General features: G+C 33.5%; 1 protein-coding gene across 1 annotated transcript in view; it reads right to left on the reverse strand.

Annotated features, from left to right (window-relative positions):
* Positions 1 to 26,228, reverse strand: part of LOC134687715 (E3 ubiquitin-protein ligase rnf213-alpha-like) — a 117,332-nt gene extending 91,104 nt beyond the window's left edge. The window contains exons 1-4 of the mRNA XM_063548172.1: positions 26,149 to 26,228; positions 21,562 to 21,867; positions 5,739 to 5,957; positions 4,385 to 4,642 (exon numbers count right to left, since the gene is read on the reverse strand). Of these exons, the coding sequence (XP_063404242.1) occupies positions 4,385 to 4,642; positions 5,739 to 5,957; positions 21,562 to 21,838 (754 nt within the window). The 5' untranslated portion in view covers positions 21,839 to 21,867; positions 26,149 to 26,228. The remainder of the gene's footprint in view (positions 1 to 4,384; positions 4,643 to 5,738; positions 5,958 to 21,561; positions 21,868 to 26,148) is intronic.
* Positions 26,229 to 26,760: the final 532 nt, after the last annotated feature.

A 26,760-nucleotide genomic window follows, 5' to 3' on the forward strand; every position in this document is an offset into this window, starting at 1 on the left:
AAACTAGAATAAGCATATGTCAGTATCAGTTAAGTAAGCGTTTATACATTATATAAACCTGTGAATAAAACGGTGATCAACGTTAATAGCCAGTTCCGTGTTGTCCTTTTATCCAAAATAAGACATTGAAGTACATATTTTCCTTTTTTCCTTTCCCTTGTCAAAAGGGAAAGACAAATAAAATGAATGACTTTTGTTTTCGAGTTAAATATAGCTAAAACATGTCATGTGTACAGCAAGGTTGTACCAATTGCGCTCCTCTACTTGCAGATTTGTTGGGGTTTTTTTTGTATTCCTTTGAAGCAGAATTTATCCAAGGGTTTGTACAGAAAGGAGAAAAGAAATTAGCCCAGTCTTTTAATTTCACCTTTCGGTATAGTGATGATGTACTGTCTCTTAATAATAATAGATTCAGTGAACACTTTTATATATATCCAAGTTAACTTGAAATTAAAGATACTACAGACACAGATAAATCTGCTTCATATTTAGACCCTTTTCTCGAAATGACTCCTGATTAAATACCAAAATTTATGACAAACGCGATGATTTTAATTTCCCTACCGTCAACTTTCCATTTCTGTGTAGCAACATCCCAGCGGCACAAGCATATGGAGTTTTTGTGTCTCAATTTATAAATTACTCTAGAGCTAGCTCAAAGTACGTTGAATTTATTAAACAAAAAATACTGCTTTCTCAAAAGTTGTTAATACAGAGCTATGAATCAATCAAATCAAAGTCATCCCTCAAGACATTTTACAGTCGCCATCTTCAATTGATTGGCCATTATGACAAATATGTGTCAGACATCATATCTGATATTCTTCCTCAGTCATAATAACCTTCCATCATTACCAAACATTACGGTGCAGGAAATGCTCACCCTTCCGGAGCACCTGATTTTAATCACGGTTTTAAGTGGAGTTCGTGTTGTTTCTTATTTATTATTTATAACTGTTGATGTAAAAAGTAAAAACACAAAAATCCTGAACTCCGAGGAAAATTCAAAAAGGAAAATCCAAAATTAAAAGGCAAAATCAAAAGTCCAAACACATCAAACGAATAGATAACAACTGTCATAATCCTGACTTGGTACAGGCATTTTCTAATGTAGAAAATGGTGGCTTGAACCTGGTTTTATAGCTAGCTAAACCTCTCACTTGTATGACAGTCGCATCAAATTCCATTACATTGTCAACGATGTATAAACAAAACAAACTTATTTAACGCATCATGTAAATGTAGCGGAATTTGATGAGACTGTTATTAAAGTGAGAGGGTTAGCGCTATAGGACCAGGTTTAATCCACCATTTTCTACATTTGAAAATGCCTGTACCAAGTCAGGAATATGACAGTTCTTGTCCATTCGTTTTTGATGCGTTTTGTTATTCGATTTTGCCATGTGATTATGGACTTTCCAAATTGATTTTCCTCTGAGTTCAGTATTTTTGTGATTTTACTTTTTATACTCAAGGAGTAAAAATGTCAAAAATAGGGATACAACAGTCAATATTGTGTTATCATCTTAATATCACTATAAAAACAACAAATGTAACGAAGAAGCACAAAAAGGCATACATCTAATTTAACATGCTCATTTTGCTTTTCTTATACGACTTAATTTATCTATGTAAAGTCTACCCGTAAAGGGTAGAAGGTTTTCATTACTGGTGTAAAATTGCGCGTTTGAAATTCGCACAGGTAGACATAAAATTAATTTGGTCGTTCAAAGTATGACGGCATACATACATGTATAATCACGGAAAGTAGATATAACAAAAAACAGACTTAATAGTAAAAGTAATATTAATAAATAAAATAATGTGCGGTTCAAAGTATGACGGGATACAAAAGTACAGTTTCACGTCAAATGTATATCATAAAAACAGACTAAACAGAAAAAGTAGTATTATTGAATAAAATAGTTGTGTCATTCATAGTATGTAAAGTTCCATAGGTAAAAGTAATAATAGTAAATGAAATATTTTTGTCGTTCAAAGTATGATGTTTTACATAACCACAGAGTCACTTCAAAAGAATATCTCAAAAAACTGACTTAACAGTACAAGTAATATTACTAAAGACAAATAAAAAAATACTATAACACGTACATATACGTTATTAAGATGATAACCAACGTCAGTACGCAAAATCTATACTTCAAGACCATCTTGTATTATTTGTGAAGTTGATACGGAATATTTATCAACGAGTTCTTGGTATCTTCCGATGAACTCCTTAGAAAAAGGACGAGACGTTCATTGACATACCCCTGGTTCATCAACTTTCTGCTCAGACACTGGTGACGTTTTACAAAGTCTGAATAGGAGCTGCAAGCTCTTGAATACCTAATAAGTTGGGAAATGTATATTCCATATGCAGGTGAAGTTGGTATATTACTACTGAGGTGGGAGAAATTGATAATTTCAAAATTAAAATCGTCTCGTTTGTCATAGATTCTGGTACTGAGATGACTGTGTATGTCAAATTCAATGTATAAGTCTAAAAATGAGGCGGAGGAAGTCGTTTCTGTGGTCTCTTTAATTTCTAGTTCTGGTGGGTATATTAATGGAACCCAATCAGAAAAGTTCGGATTGTTAATTGAAAAAACATCATCAATATATCTGAAAGTGAAATTAAATAACCTGGCTTCTTTGATCTTTTAGTTTTTGACAAGTGTCTGAAGGAACTCCAATTCATATGAAAATAAGAAGAGGTCGGCAAGGAGAGGCGCACAGTTAGTTCCCATAGGAATGCCGACAATTTGTTGAAAAAGTCTACCTCCAAATTCAACAAATATGTTGTCAATAAGAAACTCTAGCATACTGATCACTTGTTCATCTGTACAGTATGTTTTACCCTTTCGTTCCTTATTAACAAAATATGCCTTATGGTATCCCAAAGTGATAAATATATAGCGTATGCTACCATTTTTATGATGAAAAGCATTGTGGATTATTTCTTTTAGACAGTTTTTCAATTTCACATTGGGAATGGTTGTATACAAGGTTGAAAAAATTAAAAAATTTAATAGAACTAATTTAAGGAAAAGACCGAGATTTAAAATTATTCAGAAGTTCTTTAGAGTTTTTTAAGAATCCACATATGATTAATACCACTACGTGAGTAAACAGTTTCATAGTATATCTGAAGTCCCTCTTTAACTGCGGACAGAATTTTAGTCATTCTAATGAACAATTCTTTAGTAGAACAAGCAGATGAGCCGTACCGTTGTTTTTACGGGACTTTGTGTAGTTTAGGTATCCAATACAAACAAGGTAAGTCCTCCGATTTGTTGTTGAATGCAATGTTCATAGAAGCCATGAAGGACTTATGATTCGCCAAAATCTCATCCTTGTCAAATGATATGTTTTTGTATGTGGGATTACCTGAGTGCTCATTTATTCCTAATTCTTTTATAAGACAATCGTAGTAATACGATTTACATATAAAGACAATATTATTTGAAGCTTTGTCCGCAGAAACAACAACATACTTATCTTGAAGAGATGATAGACATTTTACAGCCTCTTTGTCACTGAAAATGGACTTGGGTCGATCATTCACACAGTTTTTCAACTTATGAATGCGACGTTTTATCAGAGACCTGATTGTTTTGACCCATTCTGACTAAGTGTACAGTTGAACTTCTTTTCGTTTAGCCCATGCTCTGGCGTAGTTCTCAATGGAATCCATAATTATTTTGAAGTTATGGTTCCAATTGATGTGTTGTCCTTTGTCCTTTGTTTTTTTTTTTTGTGTCTTTGTTTACTCCTTGGTTTTGATTGGTATTATCTTTTTATGCATCGCCAACAATGGCCAATTAATACGATGTACATATACTATCATTTACGGGTTGTAGGAAAACACGATTTTAGTAAATAGAACAAAAAACTTAAATAAACTTATATGGTAGTGTAGTATGCATGTATTTAAATCACTGTCTTCAAAATAATGTATCAACATGATTTTGGTTTTGGGTTTTGTCCAGAATACATCAGAAATCAAAAAGTATATTAATCTGTATTTTCATTAGGTTTAATATGATTGAAACTTACTTTTTTCCATATGAGGTTTTGTAATGCCAAAAATAGTATAACGGTGTTCAAAGGTCATAAATCGATCGAGAGAAAACAAATTCAAGTTACACACTTAAACCGGGGGACACATCAACTATAAAAGGAAACCAATGGAACAACAGGAACACTAAATTCATATGAATAAATAAGTGTTATGATCATAAAATAGAAAGGTATCATATCTTCTTTTACTTAACCATTCTTTTCATATCTTTATTTTTTTGTTTCAAAAATGACATCATTATGATTATGTTTAATTAGCTTTTCTTTTTTTTAAATATTGCTGTCTTATGTTTATACATACCTAAGTCTCTGACATCATCATCTTTTTCACTTTCGTTGCTGTTATCAATGTTAAGTTGTATTGTATCATTTTCGCTTTCTTCACTGTCAGATGAATTGCTACCAGATGAACTCCCGGTTTCTTCAGCATTCTCACTACTTTCACTGTGTGATGTGTGTGATTCACTGTTAGATGAAGAGGCACTCTCTAAATTGGCAATAGTTGTTGCTTGTATCTTTTCTGTTGAACTGATTTCAGGAGAATCTTTATTCGATTGTCCTAGATTGTAAATTATAGGGATTGGTTTTTTTAGATGCATTTAACAGTAAAATAAAATTACATACGTCATTTTAAACTTTACAAAATATCTGGCTCTAGCTACTTTTTGCGGTCATTTGTAGCTAGCCAATAAGTGCATCATCGTCGTTTTATTGGAGCTCATCGTAGGGATGAGGATTACAATTAAATAAATGTTCTGTTTGTATATACGTGAAAAATATTCCCATCCAATTTGTTATAAACTATTATTTTAATTGAGGTCTCGTGATGGCATGCTAGTAACTGCTAGTAGTCCTTTGTTCATTTCTGTATCAGTCATTTTGCTTGGTATCTGTTTTGGCCATGGCGTTGTCAGTTTATTTTCGATTTATTAGCTATATATAGTTTGACTGTTCATGTGCCTATGGGTTTTTTTCGCGTCCCTCATTTTGATACCTATTCTGACATCGGACTCGGAATTCTTTTAAACTGAGTTTTACTATGCGTATTGATATGTGTTGCTTTATTCTACATTGGCTAGAGGTATAAGGGAAGAGTTAAGATCTCACAAAACATGTTAAACCAGGCCGCATCTTTACACCTGTCCGAAGGCAGGAGCTTCTGGCCTTTGTTATTCTTGTGTGTTTTTTTTTATTTTAGTTCCCTTGTGTGTTTTGGAGTTTGGTCCATTTTCACTGAAGTTCAAGTATACAATTTTATCAAGGGGACATCTAAGGAATTTCTCCGAGTGCGGGATTTTCTGGATGCGTTGAAAACCCATTGGTGGCCTTCTGCTATTGTCCGCCATTTGGCCGGGTTGTTGTCTCTTTGACAATATTTCCCATTTTCAGTCTCAAATTTATTAAACATCCTTTTTTAAGTTTACCTTGGTTTGTTTTTTATTAAGGACTGTATCATAAATTAAAGGTTCTTTTTTATTGACAAATATTCGGAAAGAATTTAGAAAGGCATGCACGTGTGAAAAAAAATAGACTACAAGCATATATGGACATGTGCGTTTTTTAGAACTGTATTTGAACTTCTATAAATGAATGTATACATATTATCTCTTTTACAGTATAACTTATTTTTAAATATTTCTAACAATCATAACTACCTTCAGTTTCGTTGCCTTCTTGCTTAATGTTGACCGTTGAAGCGTCGTCGTCGTTATCATTTCCCTGAGAAGGCGTATCAGCTTCGTGTTTTGTACTCTCCTTAATCTGATTGTCTTTAGATATCTTGTCTTCTGTCACAGCATGTTGTGCTATTTTAGTTTCTTTTGACAGGGTCTGTTCGTGTTCTTCGCTGGCACTCGCTGTGCTGCTCAATTTCTCTGTGTAAGTGCAATTATTCATGTTAAATGATACCAAGTAATGAATTGGTATAACACATTTATATTTTCTGTATTATTATTAAAATGAACATTTAACGTAGAGTAACAGCGCCTTACACATGGATGTAATATTTTTTTATACTGAATAATAACCTGCATTAGATTTTTTTCAAAAATTTATAATAAAAAAGGTATATTGTACGATCTTATGTATATAGATATATAAACAGTGCATTGCGATGGTTCGATGAGTCAGAGTTGTGTTCGAAATTAACCATTATATATATATATATATATATATAAACGAGTCTAAATTGAAAACTACGTTCAAACCTATGACTGCGTTGGATAAAAACCGCAATTTTTATACGTGTGCATGTCAAACAAATTTCGTTGTAGAAGGGTCTAAAAACAACACAAACAACATTTTCCAAAAGACCAAAAGAGTGAAAAAGTATATTTAAACAAAACGCATTTGACTAACAGGTCGAACAACTGATGTTCTTTAACCCTGCTGACTGCCATTAGCGATTGCCAAATAAAATTGATCACAAGATGTAACAAAATGGATTCTCATATAAATTTAATACGTCACAGAAAGAAAAAAAATTGTTAACTTGTGGACAGGATGTTGTGCCACAAACATTCGGTGTCAATATTTCTTTAGTACACCATATCCGGATTTCGACAATAAATGTCTCTTCAGTGATGTTAGGGATCGAAACGGTATTTGGAAGGCCATATAAAAAGTACCCTCATTTTTAGAGAAAGTACCCTCATTTTTAGATTAACTCTTGAATTTTAAGAGTCAATATATAGGATGAACGGATCATATAAACCGGAGGGAAAATATGATACATGCCCAAACAAAAAATATAAACGAGTCTAAATTGAAAACTACGTTCAAACCTATGACTGCGTTGGATAAAAACCGCAATTTTTATACGTGTGCATGTCAAACAAATTTCGTTGTAGAAGGGTCTAAAAACAACACAAACAACATTTTCCAAAAGACCAAAAGAGTGAAAAAGTATATTTAAACAAAACGCATTTGACTAACAGGTCGAACAACTGATGTTCTTTAACCCTGCTGACTGCCATTAGCGATTGCCAAATAAAATTGATCACAAGATGTAACAAAATGGATTCTCATATAAATTTAATACGTCACAGAAAGAAAAAAAATTGTTAACTTGTGGACAGGATGTTGTGCCACAAACATTCGGTGTCAATATTTCTTTAGTACACCATATCCGGATTTCGACAATAAATGTCTCTTCAGTGATGTTAGGGATCGAAACGGTATTTGGAAGGCCATATAAAAAGTACCCTCATTTTTAGAGAAAGTACCCTCATTTTTAGATTAACTCTTGAATTTTAAGAGTCAATATATAGGATGAACGGATCATATAAACCGGAGGGAAAATATGATACATGCCCAAACAAAAAATATAAACGAGTCTAAATTGAAAACTACGTTCAAACCTATGACTGCGTTGGATAAAAACCGCAATTTTTATACGTGTGCATGTCAAACAAATTTCGTTGTAGAAGGGTCTAAAAACAACACAAACAACATTTTCCAAAAGACCAAAAGAGTGAAAAAGTATATTTAAACAAAACGCATTTGACTAACAGGTCGAACAACTGATGTTCTTTAACCCTGCTGACTGCCATTAGCGATTGCCAAATAAAATTGATCACAAGATGTAACAAAATGGATTCTCATATAAATTTAATACGTCACAGAAAGAAAAAAAATTGTTAACTTGTGGACAGGATGTTGTGCCACAAACATTCGGTGTCAATATTTCTTTAGTACACCATATCCGGATTTCGACAATAAATGTCTCTTCAGTGATGTTAGGGATCGAAACGGTATTTGGAAGGCCATATAAAAAGTACCCTCATTTTTAGAGAAAGTACCCTCATTTTTAGATTAACTCTTGAATTTTAAGAGTCAATATATAGGATGAACGGATCATATAAACCGGAGGGAAAATATGATACATGCCCAAACAAAAAATATAAACGAGTCTAAATTGAAAACTACGTTCAAACCTATGACTGCGTTGGATAAAAACCGCAATTTTTATACGTGTGCATGTCAAACAAATTTCGTTGTAGAAGGGTCTAAAAACAACACAAACAACATTTTCCAAAAGACCAAAAGAGTGAAAAAGTATATTTAAACAAAACGCATTTGACTAACAGGTCGAACAACTGATGTTCTTTAACCCTGCTGACTGCCATTAGCGATTGCCAAATAAAATTGATCACATGATGTAACAAAATGGATTCTCATATAAATTTAATACGTCACAGAAAGAAAAAAAATTGTTAACTTGTGGACAGGATGTTGTGCCACAAACATTCGGTGTCAATATTTCTTTAGTACACCATATCCGGATTTCGACAATAAATGTCTCTTCAGTGATGTTAGGGATCGAAACGGTATTTGGAAGGCCATATAAAAAGTACCCTCATTTTTAGAGAAAGTACCCTCATTTTTAGATTAACTCTTGAATTTTAAGAGTCAATATATAGGATGAACGGATCATATAAACCGGAGGGAAAATATGATACATGCCCAAACAAAAAATATAAACGAGTCTAAATTGAAAACTACGTTCAAACCTATGACTGCGTTGGATAAAAACCGCAATTTTTATACGTGTGCATGTCAAACAAATTTCGTTGTAGAAGGGTCTAAAAACAACACAAACAACATTTTCCAAAAGACCAAAAGAGTGAAAAAGTATATTTAAACAAAACGCATTTGACTAACAGGTCGAACAACTGATGTTCTTTAACCCTGCTGACTGCCATTAGCGATTGCCAAATAAAATTGATCACAAGATGTAACAAAATGGATTCTCATATAAATTTAATACGTCACAGAAAGAAAAAAAATTGTTAACTTGTGGACAGGATGTTGTGCCACAAACATTCGGTGTCAATATTTCTTTAGTACACCATATCCGGATTTCGACAATAAATGTCTCTTCAGTGATGTTAGGGATCGAAACGGTATTTGGAAGGCCATATAAAAAGTACCCTCATTTTTAGAGAAAGTACCCTCATTTTTAGATTAACTCTTGAATTTTAAGAGTCAATATATAGGATGAACGGATCATATAAACCGGAGGGAAAATATGATACATGCCCAAACAAAAAATATAAACGAGTCTAAATTGAAAACTACGTTCAAACCTATGACTGCGTTGGATAAAAACCGCAATTTTTATACGTGTGCATGTCAAACAAATTTCGTTGTAGAAGGGTCTAAAAACAACACAAACAACATTTTCCAAAAGACCAAAAGAGTGAAAAAGTATATTTAAACAAAACGCATTTGACTAACAGGTCGAACAACTGATGTTCTTTAACCCTGCTGACTGCCATTAGCGATTGCCAAATAAAATTGATCACAAGATGTAACAAAATGGATTCTCATATAAATTTAATACGTCACAGAAAGAAAAAAAATTGTTAACTTGTGGACAGGATGTTGTGCCACAAACATTCGGTGTCAATATTTCTTTAGTACACCATATCCGGATTTCGACAATAAATGTCTCTTCAGTGATGTTAGGGATCGAAACGGTATTTGGAAGGCCATATAAAAAGTACCCTCATTTTTAGAGAAAGTACCCTCATTTTTAGATTAACTCTTGAATTTTAAGAGTCAATATATAGGATGAACGGATCATATAAACCGGAGGGAAAATATGATACATGCCCAAACAAAAAATATAAACGAGTCTAAATTGAAAACTACGTTCAAACCTATGACTGCGTTGGATAAAAACCGCAATTTTTATACGTGTGCATGTCAAACAAATTTCGTTGTAGAAGGGTCTAAAAACAACACAAACAACATTTTCCAAAAGACCAAAAGAGTGAAAAAGTATATTTAAACAAAACGCATTTGACTAACAGGTCGAACAACTGATGTTCTTTAACCCTGCTGACTGCCATTAGCGATTGCCAAATAAAATTGATCACAAGATGTAACAAAATGGATTCTCATATAAATTTAATACGTCACAGAAAGAAAAAAAATTGTTAACTTGTGGACAGGATGTTGTGCCACAAACATTCGGTGTCAATATTTCTTTAGTACACCATATCCGGATTTCGACAATAAATGTCTCTTCAGTGATGTTAGGGATCGAAACGGTATTTGGAAGGCCATATAAAAAGTACCCTCATTTTTAGAGAAAGTACCCTCATTTTTAGATTAACTCTTGAATTTTAAGAGTCAATATATAGGATGAACGGATCATATAAACCGGAGGGAAAATATGATACATGCCCAAACAAAAAATATAAACGAGTCTAAATTGAAAACTACGTTCAAACCTATGACTGCGTTGGATAAAAACCGCAATTTTTATACGTGTGCATGTCAAACAAATTTCGTTGTAGAAGGGTCTAAAAACAACACAAACAACATTTTCCAAAAGACCAAAAGAGTGAAAAAGTATATTTAAACAAAACGCATTTGACTAACAGGTCGAACAACTGATGTTCTTTAACCCTGCTGACTGCCATTAGCGATTGCCAAATAAAATTGATCACAAGATGTAACAAAATGGATTCTCATATAAATTTAATACGTCACAGAAAGAAAAAAAATTGTTAACTTGTGGACAGGATGTTGTGCCACAAACATTCGGTGTCAATATTTCTTTAGTACACCATATCCGGATTTCGACAATAAATGTCTCTTCAGTGATGTTAGGGATCGAAACGGTATTTGGAAGGCCATATAAAAAGTACCCTCATTTTTAGAGAAAGTACCCTCATTTTTAGATTAACTCTTGAATTTTAAGAGTCAATATATAGGATGAACGGATCATATAAACCGGAGGGAAAATATGATACATGCCCAAACAAAAAATATAAACGAGTCTAAATTGAAAACTACGTTCAAACCTATGACTGCGTTGGATAAAAACCGCAATTTTTATACGTGTGCATGTCAAACAAATTTCGTTGTAGAAGGGTCTAAAAACAACACAAACAACATTTTCCAAAAGACCAAAAGAGTGAAAAAGTATATTTAAACAAAACGCATTTGACTAACAGGTCGAACAACTGATGTTCTTTAGCCCTGCTGACTGCCATTAGCGATTGCCAAATAAAATTGATCACAAGATGTAACAAAATGGATTCTCATATAAATTTAATACGTCACAGAAAGAAAAAAAATTGTTAACTTGTGGACAGGATGTTGTGCCACAAACATTCGGTGTCAATATTTCTTTAGTACACCATATCCGGATTTCGACAATAAATGTCTCTTCAGTGATGTTAGGGATCGAAACGGTATTTGGAAGGCCATATAAAAAGTACCCTCATTTTTAGAGAAAGTACCCTCATTTTTAGATTAACTCTTGAATTTTAAGAGTCAATATATAGGATGAACGGATCATATAAACCGGAGGGAAAATATGATACATGCCCAAACAAAAAATATAAACGAGTCTAAATTGAAAACTACGTTCAAACCTATGACTGCGTTGGATAAAAACCGCAATTTTTATACGTGTGCATGTCAAACAAATTTCGTTGTAGAAGGGTCTAAAAACAACACAAACAACATTTTCCAAAAGACCAAAAGAGTGAAAAAGTATATTTAAACAAAACGCATTTGACTAACAGGTCGAACAACTGATGTTCTTTAACCCTGCTGACTGCCATTAGCGATTGCCAAATAAAATTGATCACAAGATGTAACAAAATGGATTCTCATATAAATTTAATACGTCACAGAAAGAAAAAAAATTGTTAACTTGTGGACAGGATGTTGTGCCACAAACATTCGGTGTCAATATTTCTTTAGTACACCATATCCGGATTTCGACAATAAATGTCTCTTCAGTGATGTTAGGGATCGAAACGGTATTTGGAAGGCCATATAAAAAGTACCCTCATTTTTAGAGAAAGTACCCTCATTTTTAGATTAACTCTTGAATTTTAAGAGTCAATATATAGGATGAACGGATCATATAAACCGGAGGGAAAATATGATACATGCCCAAACAAAAAATATAAACGAGTCTAAATTGAAAACTACGTTCAAACCTATGACTGCGTTGGATAAAAACCGCAATTTTTATACGTGTGCATGTCAAACAAATTTCGTTGTAGAAGGGTCTAAAAACAACACAAACAACATTTTCCAAAAGACCAAAAGAGTGAAAAAGTATATTTAAACAAAACGCATTTGACTAACAGGTCGAACAACTGATGTTCTTTAACCCTGCTGACTGCCATTAGCGATTGCCAAATAAAATTGATCACAAGATGTAACAAAATGGATTCTCATATAAATTTAATACGTCACAGAAAGAAAAAAAATTGTTAACTTGTGGACAGGATGTTGTGCCACAAACATTCGGTGTCAATATTTCTTTAGTACACCATATCCGGATTTCGACAATAAATGTCTCTTCAGTGATGTTAGGGATCGAAACGGTATTTGGAAGGCCATATAAAAAGTACCCTCATTTTTAGAGAAAGTACCCTCATTTTTAGATTAACTCTTGAATTTTAAGAGTCAATATATAGGATGAACGGATCATATAAACCGGAGGGAAAATATGATACATGCCCAAACAAAAAATATAAACGAGTCTAAATTGAAAACTACGTTCAAACCTATGACTGCGTTGGATAAAAACCGCAATTTTTATACGTGTGCATGTCAAACAAATTTCGTTGTAGAAGGGTCTAAAAACAACACAAACAACATTTTCCAAAAGACCAAAAGAGTGAAAAAGTATATTTAAACAAAACGCATTTGACTAACAGGTCGAACAACTGATGTTCTTTAACCCTGCTGACTGCCATTAGCGATTGCCAAATAAAATTGATCACAAGATGTAACAAAATGGATTCTCATATAAATTTAATACGTCACAGAAAGAAAAAAAATTGTTAACTTGTGGACAGGATGTTGTGCCACAAACATTCGGTGTCAATATTTCTTTAGTACACCATATCCGGATTTCGACAATAAATGTCTCTTCAGTGATGTTAGGGATCGAAACGGTATTTGGAAGGCCATATAAAAAGTACCCTCATTTTTAGAGAAAGTACCCTCATTTTTAGATTAACTCTTGAATTTTAAGAGTCAATATATAGGATGAACGGATCATATAAACCGGAGGGAAAATATGATACATGCCCAAACAAAAAATATAAACGAGTCTAAATTGAAAACTACGTTCAAACCTATGACTGCGTTGGATAAAAACCGCAATTTTTATACGTGTGCATGTCAAACAAATTTCGTTGTAGAAGGGTCTAAAAACAACACAAACAACATTTTCCAAAAGACCAAAAGAGTGAAAAAGTATATTTAAACAAAACGCATTTGACTAACAGGTCGAACAACTGATGTTCTTTAGCCCTGCTGACTGCCATTAGCGATTGCCAAATAAAATTGATCACAAGATGTAACAAAATGGATTCTCATATAAATTTAATACGTCACAGAAAGAAAAAAAATTGTTAACTTGTGGACAGGATGTTGTGCCACAAACATTCGGTGTCAATATTTCTTTAGTACACCATATCCGGATTTCGACAATAAATGTCTCTTCAGTGATGTTAGGGATCGAAACGGTATTTGGAAGGCCATATAAAAAGTACCCTCATTTTTAGAGAAAGTACCCTCATTTTTAGATTAACTCTTGAATTTTAAGAGTCAATATATAGGATGAACGGATCATATAAACCGGAGGGAAAATATGATACATGCCCAAACAAAAAATATAAACGAGTCTAAATTGAAAACTACGTTCAAACCTATGACTGCGTTGGATAAAAACCGCAATTTTTATACGTGTGCATGTCAAACAAATTTCGTTGTAGAAGGGTCTAAAAACAACACAAACAACATTTTCCAAAAGACCAAAAGAGTGAAAAAGTATATTTAAACAAAACGCATTTGACTAACAGGTCGAACAACTGATGTTCTTTAACCCTGCTGACTGCCATTAGCGATTGCCAAATAAAATTGATCACAAGATGTAACAAAATGGATTCTCATATAAATTTAATACGTCACAGAAAGAAAAAAAATTGTTAACTTGTGGACAGGATGTTGTGCCACAAACATTCGGTGTCAATATTTCTTTAGTACACCATATCCGGATTTCGACAATAAATGTCTCTTCAGTGATGTTAGGGATCGAAACGGTATTTGGAAGGCCATATAAAAAGTACCCTCATTTTTAGAGAAAGTACCCTCATTTTTAGATTAACTCTTGAATTTTAAGAGTCAATATATAGGATGAACGGATCATATAAACCGGAGGGAAAATATGATACATGCCCAAACAAAAAATATAAACGAGTCTAAATTGAAAACTACGTTCAAACCTATGACTGCGTTGGATAAAAACCGCAATTTTTATACGTGTGCATGTCAAACAAATTTCGTTGTAGAAGGGTCTAAAAACAACACAAACAACATTTTCCAAAAGACCAAAAGAGTGAAAAAGTATATTTAAACAAAACGCATTTGACTAACAGGTCGAACAACTGATGTTCTTTAACCCTGCTGACTGCCATTAGCGATTGCCAAATAAAATTGATCACAAGATGTAACAAAATGGATTCTCATATAAATTTAATACGTCACAGAAAGAAAAAAAATTGTTAACTTGTGGACAGGATGTTGTGCCACAAACATTCGGTGTCAATATTTCTTTAGTACACCATATCCGGATTTCGACAATAAATGTCTCTTCAGTGATGTTAGGGATCGAAACGGTATTTGGAAGGCCATATAAAAAGTACCCTCATTTTTAGAGAAAGTACCCTCATTTTTAGATTAACTCTTGAATTTTAAGAGTCAATATATAGGATGAACGGATCATATAAACCGGAGGGAAAATATGATACATGCCCAAACAAAAAATATAAACGAGTCTAAATTGAAAACTACGTTCAAACCTATGACTGCGTTGGATAAAAACCGCAATTTTTATACGTGTGCATGTCAAACAAATTTCGTTGTAGAAGGGTCTAAAAACAACACAAACAACATTTTCCAAAAGACCAAAAGAGTGAAAAAGTATATTTAAACAAAACGCATTTGACTAACAGGTCGAACAACTGATGTTCTTTAACCCTGCTGACTGCCATTAGCGATTGCCAAATAAAATTGATCACAAGATGTAACAAAATGGATTCTCATATAAATTTAATACGTCACAGAAAGAAAAAAAATTGTTAACTTGTGGACAGGATGTTGTGCCACAAACATTCGGTGTCAATATTTCTTTAGTACACCATATCCGGATTTCGACAATAAATGTCTCTTCAGTGATGTTAGGGATCGAAACGGTATTTGGAAGGCCATATAAAAAGTACCCTCATTTTTAGAGAAAGTACCCTCATTTTTAGATTAACTCTTGAATTTTAAGAGTCAATATATAGGATGAACGGATCATATAAACCGGAGGGAAAATATGATACATGCCCAAACAAAAAATATAAACGAGTCTAAATTGAAAACTACGTTCAAACCTATGACTGCGTTGGATAAAAACCGCAATTTTTATACGTGTGCATGTCAAACAAATTTCGTTGTAGAAGGGTCTAAAAACAACACAAACAACATTTTCCAAAAGACCAAAAGAGTGAAAAAGTATATTTAAACAAAACGCATTTGACTAACAGGTCGAACAACTGATGTTCTTTAACCCTGCTGACTGCCATTAGCGATTGCCAAATAAAATTGATCACAAGATGTAACAAAATGGATTCTCATATAAATTTAATACGTCACAGAAAGAAAAAAAATTGTTAACTTGTGGACAGGATGTTGTGCCACAAACATTCGGTGTCAATATTTCTTTAGTACACCATATCCGGATTTCGACAATAAATGTCTCTTCAGTGATGTTAGGGATCGAAACGGTATTTGGAAGGCCATATAAAAAGTACCCTCATTTTTAGAGAAAGTACCCTCATTTTTAGATTAACTCTTGAATTTTAAGAGTCAATATATAGGATGAACGGATCATATAAACCGGAGGGAAAATATGATACATGCCCAAACAAAAAATATAAACGAGTCTAAATTGAAAACTACGTTCAAACCTATGACTGCGTTGGATAAAAACCGCAATTTTTATACGTGTGCATGTCAAACAAATTTCGTTGTAGAAGGGTCTAAAAACAACACAAACAACATTTTCCAAAAGACCAAAAGAGTGAAAAAGTATATTTAAACAAAACGCATTTGACTAACAGGTCGAACAACTGATGTTCTTTAACCCTGCTGACTGCCATTAGCGATTGCCAAATAAAATTGATCACAAGATGTAACAAAATGGATTCTCATATAAATTTAATACGTCACAGAAAGAAAAAAAATTGTTAACTTGTGGACAGGATGTTGTGCCACAAACATTCGGTGTCAATATTTCTTTAGTACACCATATCCGGATTTCGACAATAAATGTCTCTTCAGTGATGTTAGGGATCGAAACGGTATTTGGAAGGCCATATAAAAAGTACCCTCATTTTTAGAGAAAGTACCCTCATTTTTAGATTAACTCTTGAATTTTAAGAGTCAATATATAGGATGATTTCTTTAGTACACCATATCCGGATTTCGACAATAAATGTCTCTTCAGTGATGTTAGGGATCGAAACGGTATTTGGAAGGCCATATAAAAAGTACCCTCATTTTTAGAGAAAGTACCCTCATTTTTAGATTAACTCTTGAATTTTAAGAGTCAATATATAGGATGATTTCTTTAGTACACCATATCCGGATTTCGACAATAAATGTCTCTTCAGTGATGTTAGGGATCGAAACGGTATTTGGAAGGCCATATAAAAAGTACCCTCATTTTTAGAGAAAGTACCCTCATTTTTAGATTAACTCTTGAATTTTAAGAGTCAATATATAGGATGATTTCTTTAGTACACCATATCCGGATTTCGACAATAAATGTCTCTTCAGTGATGTTAGGGATCGAAACGGTATTTGGAAGGCCATATAAAAAGTACCCTCATTTTTAGAGAAAGTACCCTCATTTTTAGATTAACTCTTGAATTTTAAGAGTCAATATATAGGATGATTTCTTTAGTACACCATATCCGGATTTCGACAATAAATGTCTCTTCAGTGATGTTAGGGATCGAAACGGTATTTGGAAGGCCATATAAAAAGTACCCTCATTTTTAGAGAAAGTACCCTCATTTTTAGATTAACTCTTGAATTTTAAGAGTCAATATATAGGATGATTTCTTTAGTACACCATATCCGGATTTCGACAATAAATGTCTCTTCAGTGATGTTAGGGATCGAAACGGTATTTGGAAGGCCATATAAAAAGTACCCTCATTTTTAGAGAAAGTACCCTCATTTTTAGATTAACTCTTGAATTTTAAGAGTCAATATATAGGATGATTTCTTTAGTACACCATATCCGGATTTCGACAATAAATGTCTCTTCAGTGATGTTAGGGATCGAAACGGTATTTGGAAGGCCATATAAAAAGTACCCTCATTTTTAGAGAAAGTACCCTCATTTTTAGATTAACTCTTGAATTTTAAGAGTCAATATATAGGATGATTTCTTTAGTACACCATATCCGGATTTCGACAATAAATGTCTCTTCAGTGATGTTAGGGATCGAAACGGTATTTGGAAGGCCATATAAAAAGTACCCTCATTTTTAGAGAAAGTACCCTCATTTTTAGATTAACTCTTGAATTTTAAGAGTCAATATATAGGATGATTTCTTTAGTACACCATATCCGGATTTCGACAATAAATGTCTCTTCAGTGATGTTAGGGATCGAAACGGTATTTGGAAGGCCATATAAAAAGTACCCTCATTTTTAGAGAAAGTACCCTCATTTTTAGATTAACTCTTGAATTTTAAGAGTCAATATATAGGATGATTTCTTTAGTACACCATATCCGGATTTCGACAATAAATGTCTCTTCAGTGATGTTAGGGATCGAAACGGTATTTGGAAGGCCATATAAAAAGTACCCTCATTTTTAGAGAAAGTACCCTCATTTTTAGATTAACTCTTGAATTTTAAGAGTCAATATATAGGATGATTTCTTTAGTACACCATATCCGGATTTCGACAATAAATGTCTCTTCAGTGATGTTAGGGATCGAAACGGTATTTGGAAGGCCATATAAAAAGTACCCTCATTTTTAGAGAAAGTACCCTCATTTTTAGATTAACTCTTGAATTTTAAGAGTCAATATATAGGATGATTTCTTTAGTACACCATATCCGGATTTCGACAATAAATGTCTCTTCAGTGATGTTAGGGATCGAAACGGTATTTGGAAGGCCATATAAAAAGTACCCTCATTTTTAGAGAAAGTACCCTCATTTTTAGATTAACTCTTGAATTTTAAGAGTCAATATATAGGATGATTTCTTTAGTACACCATATCCGGATTTCGACAATAAATGTCTCTTCAGTGATGTTAGGGATCGAAACGGTATTTGGAAGGCCATATAAAAAGTACCCTCATTTTTAGAGAAAGTACCCTCATTTTTAGATTAACTCTTGAATTTTAAGAGTCAATATATAGGATGATTTCTTTAGTACACCATATCCGGATTTCGACAATAAATGTCTCTTCAGTGATGTTAGGGATCGAAACGGTATTTGGAAGGCCATATAAAAAGTACCCTCATTTTTAGAGAAAGTACCCTCATTTTTAGATTAACTCTTGAATTTTAAGAGTCAATATATAGGATGATTTCTTTAGTACACCATATCCGGATTTCGACAATAAATGTCTCTTCAGTGATGTTAGGGATCGAAACGGTATTTGGAAGGCCATATAAAAAGTACCCTCATTTTTAGAGAAAGTACCCTCATTTTTAGATTAACTCTTGAATTTTAAGAGTCAATATATAGGATGATTTCTTTAGTACACCATATCCGGATTTCGACAATAAATGTCTCTTCAGTGATGTTAGGGATCGAAACGGTATTTGGAAGGCCATATAAAAAGTACCCTCATTTTTAGAGAAAGTACCCTCATTTTTAGATTAACTCTTGAATTTTAAGAGTCAATATATAGGATGATTTCTTTAGTACACCATATCCGGATTTCGACAATAAATGTCTCTTCAGTGATGTTAGGGATCGAAACGGTATTTGGAAGGCCATATAAAAAGTACCCTCATTTTTAGAGAAAGTACCCTCATTTTTAGATTAACTCTTGAATTTTAAGAGTCAATATATAGGATGATTTCTTTAGTACACCATATCCGGATTTCGACAATAAATGTCTCTTCAGTGATGTTAGGGATCGAAACGGTATTTGGAAGGCCATATAAAAAGTACCCTCATTTTTAGAGAAAGTACCCTCATTTTTAGATTAACTCTTGAATTTTAAGAGTCAATATATAGGATGATTTCTTTAGTACACCATATCCGGATTTCGACAATAAATGTCTCTTCAGTGATGTTAGGGATCGAAACGGTATTTGGAAGGCCATATAAAAAGTACCCTCATTTTTAGAGAAAGTACCCTCATTTTTAGATTAACTCTTGAATTTTAAGAGTCAATATATAGGATGATTTCTTTAGTACACCATATCCGGATTTCGACAATAAATGTCTCTTCAGTGATGTTAGGGATCGAAACGGTATTTGGAAGGCCATATAAAAAGTACCCTCATTTTTAGAGAAAGTACCCTCATTTTTAGATTAACTCTTGAATTTTAAGAGTCAATATATAGGATGATTTCTTTAGTACACCATATCCGGATTTCGACAATAAATGTCTCTTCAGTGATGTTAGGGATCGAAACGGTATTTGGAAGGCCATATAAAAAGTACCCTCATTTTTAGAGAAAGTACCCTCATTTTTAGATTAACTCTTGAATTTTAAGAGTCAATATATAGGATGATTTCTTTAGTACACCATATCCGGATTTCGACAATAAATGTCTCTTCAGTGATGTTAGGGATCGAAACGGTATTTGGAAGGCCATATAAAAAGTACCCTCATTTTTAGAGAAAGTACCCTCATTTTTAGATTAACTCTTGAATTTTAAGAGTCAATATATAGGATGATTTCTTTAGTACACCATATCCGGATTTCGACAATAAATGTCTCTTCAGTGATGTTAGGGATCGAAACGGTATTTGGAAGGCCATATAAAAAGTACCCTCATTTTTAGAGAAAGTACCCTCATTTTTAGATTAACTCTTGAATTTTAAGAGTCAATATATAGGATGATTTCTTTAGTACACCATATCCGGATTTCGACAATAAATGTCTCTTCAGTGATGTTAGGGATCGAAACGGTATTTGGAAGGCCATATAAAAAGTACCCTCATTTTTAGAGAAAGTACCCTCATTTTTAGATTAACTCTTGAATTTTAAGAGTCAATATATAGGATGATTTCTTTAGTACACCATATCCGGATTTCGACAATAAATGTCTCTTCAGTGATGTTAGGGATCGAAACGGTATTTGGAAGGCCATATAAAAAGTACCCTCATTTTTAGAGAAAGTACCCTCATTTTTAGATTAACTCTTGAATTTTAAGAGTCAATATATAGGATGATTTCTTTAGTACACCATATCCGGATTTCGACAATAAATGTCTCTTCAGTGATGTTAGGGATCGAAACGGTATTTGGAAGGCCATATAAAAAGTACCCTCATTTTTAGAGAAAGTACCCTCATTTTTAGATTAACTCTTGAATTTTAAGAGTCAATATATAGGATGATTTCTTTAGTACACCATATCCGGATTTCGACAATAAATGTCTCTTCAGTGATGTTAGGGATCGAAACGGTATTTGGAAGGCCATATAAAAAGTACCCTCATTTTTAGAGAAAGTACCCTCATTTTTAGATTAACTCTTGAATTTTAAGAGTCAATATATAGGATGATTTCTTTAGTACACCATATCCGGATTTCGACAATAAATGTCTCTTCAGTGATGTTAGGGATCGAAACGGTATTTGGAAGGCCATATAAAAAGTACCCTCATTTTTAGAGAAAGTATCCTCATTTTTAGATTAACTCTTGAATTTTAAGAGTCAATATATAGGATGATTTCTTTAGTACACCATATCCGGATTTCGACAATAAATGTCTCTTCAGTGATGTTAGGGATCGAAACGGTATTTGGAAGGCCATATAAAAAGTACCCTCATTTTTAGAGAAAGTACCCTCATTTTTAGATTAACTCTTGAATTTTAAGAGTCAATATATAGGATGATTTCTTTAGTACACCATATCCGGATTTCGACAATAAATGTCTCTTCAGTGATGTTAGGGATCGAAACGGTATTTGGAAGGCCATATAAAAAGTACCCTCATTTTTAGAGAAAGTACCCTCATTTTTAGATTAACTCTTGAATTTTAAGAGTCAATATATAGGATGATTTCTTTAGTACACCATATCCGGATTTCGACAATAAATGTCTCTTCAGTGATGTTAGGGATCGAAACGGTATTTGGAAGGCCATATAAAAAGTACCCTCATTTTTAGAGAAAGTACCCTCATTTTTAGATTAACTCTTGAATTTTAAGAGTCAATATATAGGATGATTATATACCTTCCTCGATAACAGGTGTGTCCTTTTTCAGAGTACTCTGTCCCTCAGGCTCACTTCCTTCTTTCTCAGACGTTGATGCATGAGACTGGAAAATACTTTCATTTACTTTCCATTTGCATCCGAAACAAAACTTCTGACTTTCTTTTATGGTTGCTTTACAATTTGGGCAGTTACCAGTTCTGATAACCACATCAGCTCCACACTCACCACAAAATTTTGCATTTGACGGCAGGTCTGCACCACATTCCTGTCCGTCTTGTACATTTCTACACTTCATTGTGTCATGAAAACATCTTAGGACTTCATCTTGTAATAAAATAAAAACATGTTTGTTCCGACACGAAAAGTATGAGATCGAAGAAATATGTAATATCTAATGTTTATTTAGAATCTACCCTTTTACACCCTACACTTGGGTGGGTATCCATAAATGCGTCTAACAGCATAAACAATGAATATGTACAAACAAGTAAAATAATACAGCTATATATCATTATCAGAGGTAAAAACTTATAACTTAGAATAAAAACAGTTTTCATGACAGACATATCAGCTTTATATAAATGAGTATCAAAAATTAAAGATAGCAAATCCTTTTTAAACTTTAGGCTCCAAAACCAATGCTCTATGAGAGAACATAACATGTAATAAATTTTTACTCAAACTGTCGATATTTATTTTACTACTATATGTGTTTACCTTTAAGTATTTGCAATTGAACGTAAGAAGATAAATCTGTGAAGCAGAGGTCTGGAAAGAAATTAAGTCGATATTACGAGATGTGCAGTGTACACCACGATAATATATACCAATGACTAAATGTAATATGGATTGTGCTATTTACAAAGTTTAAAGAAAACAATTGTCGACTTGTTTTATTCTTAACACGAGCAAAATGATGGGTGGCACTTATGAAGGAATATATATAACCATTTCCCCAGACAACCTGAAATTAACTTCGATTTTTTGGTGCATATGGTTTACGTATCTCATTCTTTTGCATGAAAACTGCATATTTTAGTTTTTTGTCATGTTTGTGTCGATCTTTCTACAACTTTTAATTCTCAATTTTCTATCTTCTCTCTTCTTTTTGTCACGATACAGCTAGATATTATGTAGACTATTTACGAGGAGGGTACTATGATTCAGGTGGGGCAGACCATCTTATATAATGCTGAACGGTAAAAACAATAATCATTTTTCTCCGGTGGACACTTATGGTAGTTACTTAAAAAATCGATGTGACACTTAAGTATCATTTTTAAAACGTCTGAGTCAGTGACAACTCTATAACATATTTGTCCATCGGATCGCCATCAATGATAGTGATACATGGATGTGTACATTATGTATATACAACTCGTCTAAACATCAACCCAACAATGTTAGATCTGTAAATTTGCTTTCGCAAATGTTTTGTTCTTCCCTCGCCGGGATTCGAACCCATGCTACTGTGATATCGTGACACCAAATCACCTGCACTGCAGCCGTCCCGCTAGATATATATATATATATATATACTAGGTCACCGTACAGCCTTTAACAATGCGCAAATCCAATTCCGCATAGGCCTGTAAATGACGATGTAAAACAATTGAAACAAGAAAACTAACGGCTTTATGTATGTTAAAAAAAATAGTGAAAAACATAAATGTAACACATTAACAAACATTAATCACTGATTTACAGGCTCCTGACTTGGGATAGGCACTTGCATACATAATGTGTCATGATTGAGCAGTTTGAGAAAATGGACAAGAAGTCTTTATTACATACAGACAATCAAAACCTGGAAAGATTTAATATATTTTATGAAATAATGACAATAAGAATGAAAGTCGTAGTCTGAACGTAATCAGGTCGTAGGATGAGGGCGGCAAGGTCGTGCTAGAATCGTACTATGTTCTTGAACAGCGTGGTTTAAACGTGGTAAAGTCGTAGTGGAAGCGTAGTTTGGTCGCGGTGAGAACGTGATGGTCGTAGTGAGGTCAAAATAACGTCGCTGTGAGATCGTAGCGCAGTCTCTCCGATAAAAATCACGCTCTCGCTACGATGGTACACCGACCTTTGCGATCTTACCACGATCTTTCTGCGCTCTCACTACGCTTCTACTACGTCCTGATTTCGACACGACCGCACCACAATTGTTTTGAACATGTTCAAAGTTGGCCACGGTCATCACGATCATCAAGACCTCACCACGACCGTACTACGACCTTACTGCACGATCGCACTGCCATCGTAAAAGTTTTCATTTTTTTTCACAGATCGTAGTGCGATCGTGGCCTAGTGGGACTGCGGTATTAAATCACCAATTATTGTCTGATCAGGTATATATTGTCCATCTATTGTCCATGTCAATCAATACCGCTATCTTCAATTATTACCAGTGGGGAAGTTCTCAAACCTGTTTCCCAACTTAGTTTATTTTGGCACCTTCTGGAGTAATGAAAAAAGTGCACGGCAAAATCCTGGTAAGTTTTTATTTTTCTAAAGCACGAAATGTATTTATCTTGGGCATGTTATGCCTTAAAAATTTTACAGATGCGCAGGTTTGTCTGTACTCTGAGTAAATTTTGAGGTGAAAATACGTCCATTTTAGCCAAAGGGTTCGCATGAACCTTAAGCAATGGCTGTCAGGGGCGGATCCAGCCATTTTAAAAGGGGGGTCCTAACCGAGGACAAAAGGGGGGGGGGGGGGGGGGGGGGTTCCAACTATATGTCCCCATTGAAATGCATTGATCGGCCAAAAAAAGGGGTTCCAATTCCCGGACCCCCCTCCCTCCCCCTGGATCCGCCAGTGGCTGTAATAGTACTCTGAACAATAATGGAATATAATTGAAATTGACAGCATAGTGCCGTTACTAAGTAGTTCAGAAATCGTAATTTTGTGTAAAAATTCTACAATTCTTTCATTAAATTTGAAACTGGTTTGATCAATTCGTGCATATATATATACAGTAATTTTCACAGGTGAGTATATATAATGCGTTTTATCGCGCAAATGTACGACTAGTTCGCGCGAACCTAACGCACCGACATTGATTTATCAACAACCAATTAAATAATTTCTATTTAAAACCAAATAGGTTTGTCACAAATACAAAGCAAAAACACACGAGTTATATTGTGATACATGCATTCATTAAAATGATAAGATAACAAAACAGTACTTGACTCATTATGTCTTAGTGAATATGCTCTTTTGTATTTTTTAGATAATAAAGTACAGTGTGTCACATAATTTAATCGTTATGCATGTTATACACGATAAAATCTTCATGCATTTTGATTTCTAAATGTGTATATGAATTTATATTTGTTTGAATATGTGCATTCTTGCCTCAATACGTACTCTAAATAACATGAATATTTAAAACCGGTCAATTTAAAATTATTGATTTTAAATGAAATAATATTATCAGAATATAATTATCAGTTATCAGTATCACCGTAGTTAGTGTTTAAAACCTGATCAACATTACCAATAAGTTGGATAGTATCTATAGTGCATCTGATTTTTTGGAGAAACAGAGTAAATCGGTTTGATTTAAAGTTGTTTCATTTGAAAAGAAACAGTCTGCACTCGAAAATAGTGGACCGATTCACTATAAAGGTAAATCACACTTCCTATAATAAAAGGTCTGCCGCTGGAATATGTCATATTTTCAAGCTTGAAAATATGTATATAGTTGGAGAAAACTCAGATATATATGATAAGGTCAATAAAGTTCCCATTATACTTGTCATAGGAAAACACGATTCAACAGTCGTAGCCACGGTCTTATTGGTCGCTATTGAGTGTCCGTTTCCTACATGACAAAAAACTTCCTGTATCCGTTGAATTAACCCTTGGTTTTTAGTGAGATTGCAAAGTACTTGCATTATTTGTTAATTCCTTTTCGCATGTCATCTTTCATGGTGTTTCCGTCTTTTTTTTATCCTCAAATTTTTCCTATTTTGATACTTTGATATTCTACTTTTCCAACGCACCACACAAAACCAAAGTTGAAACAGATAAGGGGAAAAGAATACATTTTTACCTATGAAATACATGAAAAGGTATCATTTTCTTAAGATCTAAATTTATATGAAGAGTGGGGATCCAGGGGCAAGGGGCCTTTAGTGGGGAAAATTTGGTTGATTATATAGGGAATCATTGAAGTTTGACTGGAGCGCAATACCCCCCCCCCCTTTGTGAAAAATTCTGGATCCGCCACTGCACCCCTATCAATTAGGTCTTTCAGCATGTTCAAAGCAAAAAGAAGACGAAAAATACAGAAAGTAAAGATTTCTTAAAATTTTGTGGGGAATATCAAGTTAACCTTTATTTGAAACACAAGATATTTTGTTCACACGATTTGTATATATGACATGTATGAGTAATGTCTTTTTGAAGTAATAACTAACTTAGGATACATTTTTGTTAGAAACAGAAAGCAGAATTTAATTTGCCTAATCATTTATTAATAATATAATATATATATGGATCATGTTATGCACACATTGTTATGATATAACAATAATATAAAAAGAAAATAACAATTTGTAAAGAAAATAACAAACGAAACTAGATCATCTACTTACTAGTATATCTAATCTACCATTTTGTATAAATCCTACTAGTTCAGACTTATCAGTCGGTCAATATGTACGGTATGTACAGTTGACATATTTTAGAACGAGGCTATGAAAAATTGATTTTCCGAAAATATTCCATTTGAACGAAAAAGAAAGTGAAACAAAATGTGCAACTAACATTGTAGCAGTGGTTAAATTAATAGGCTTCTTTTTCCAAATGTATTTAAAAGAAATAATATTATTTCTTTTGAATACATTAGGGGCACCCCTAACTGCATGTATACATAGGTATATAATTAATGCAAAGACTTTTTACAAATCTCATTCCTAAAGCCGGCTTACTTTTACGGGCCACATTTTCCAATTTTTCGATCGACATTTGATAGACATGTTCCATACACGGATGTATCTTCTCGTTTGTAGCTCCTTTCAACGGAGAGGGGATAGGTGGGCTGGTCATTTTGAAATCAAACATAAAATATTCGTTTTAAACTTTTACCACTATAATGATCTATAATATATCACTATTTTCATTTTCAAGTTGACATCTCTGTCACGACTGAGCATTTTCAGAAATTATAGACCTGAATGAACCGCATCGTCAATTTTTTCAGCGCA

Source organism: Mytilus trossulus, chromosome 10, assembly GCF_036588685.1.
Source record: "Mytilus trossulus isolate FHL-02 chromosome 10, PNRI_Mtr1.1.1.hap1, whole genome shotgun sequence".
Taxonomy (NCBI): domain Eukaryota; kingdom Metazoa; phylum Mollusca; class Bivalvia; order Mytilida; family Mytilidae; genus Mytilus; species Mytilus trossulus.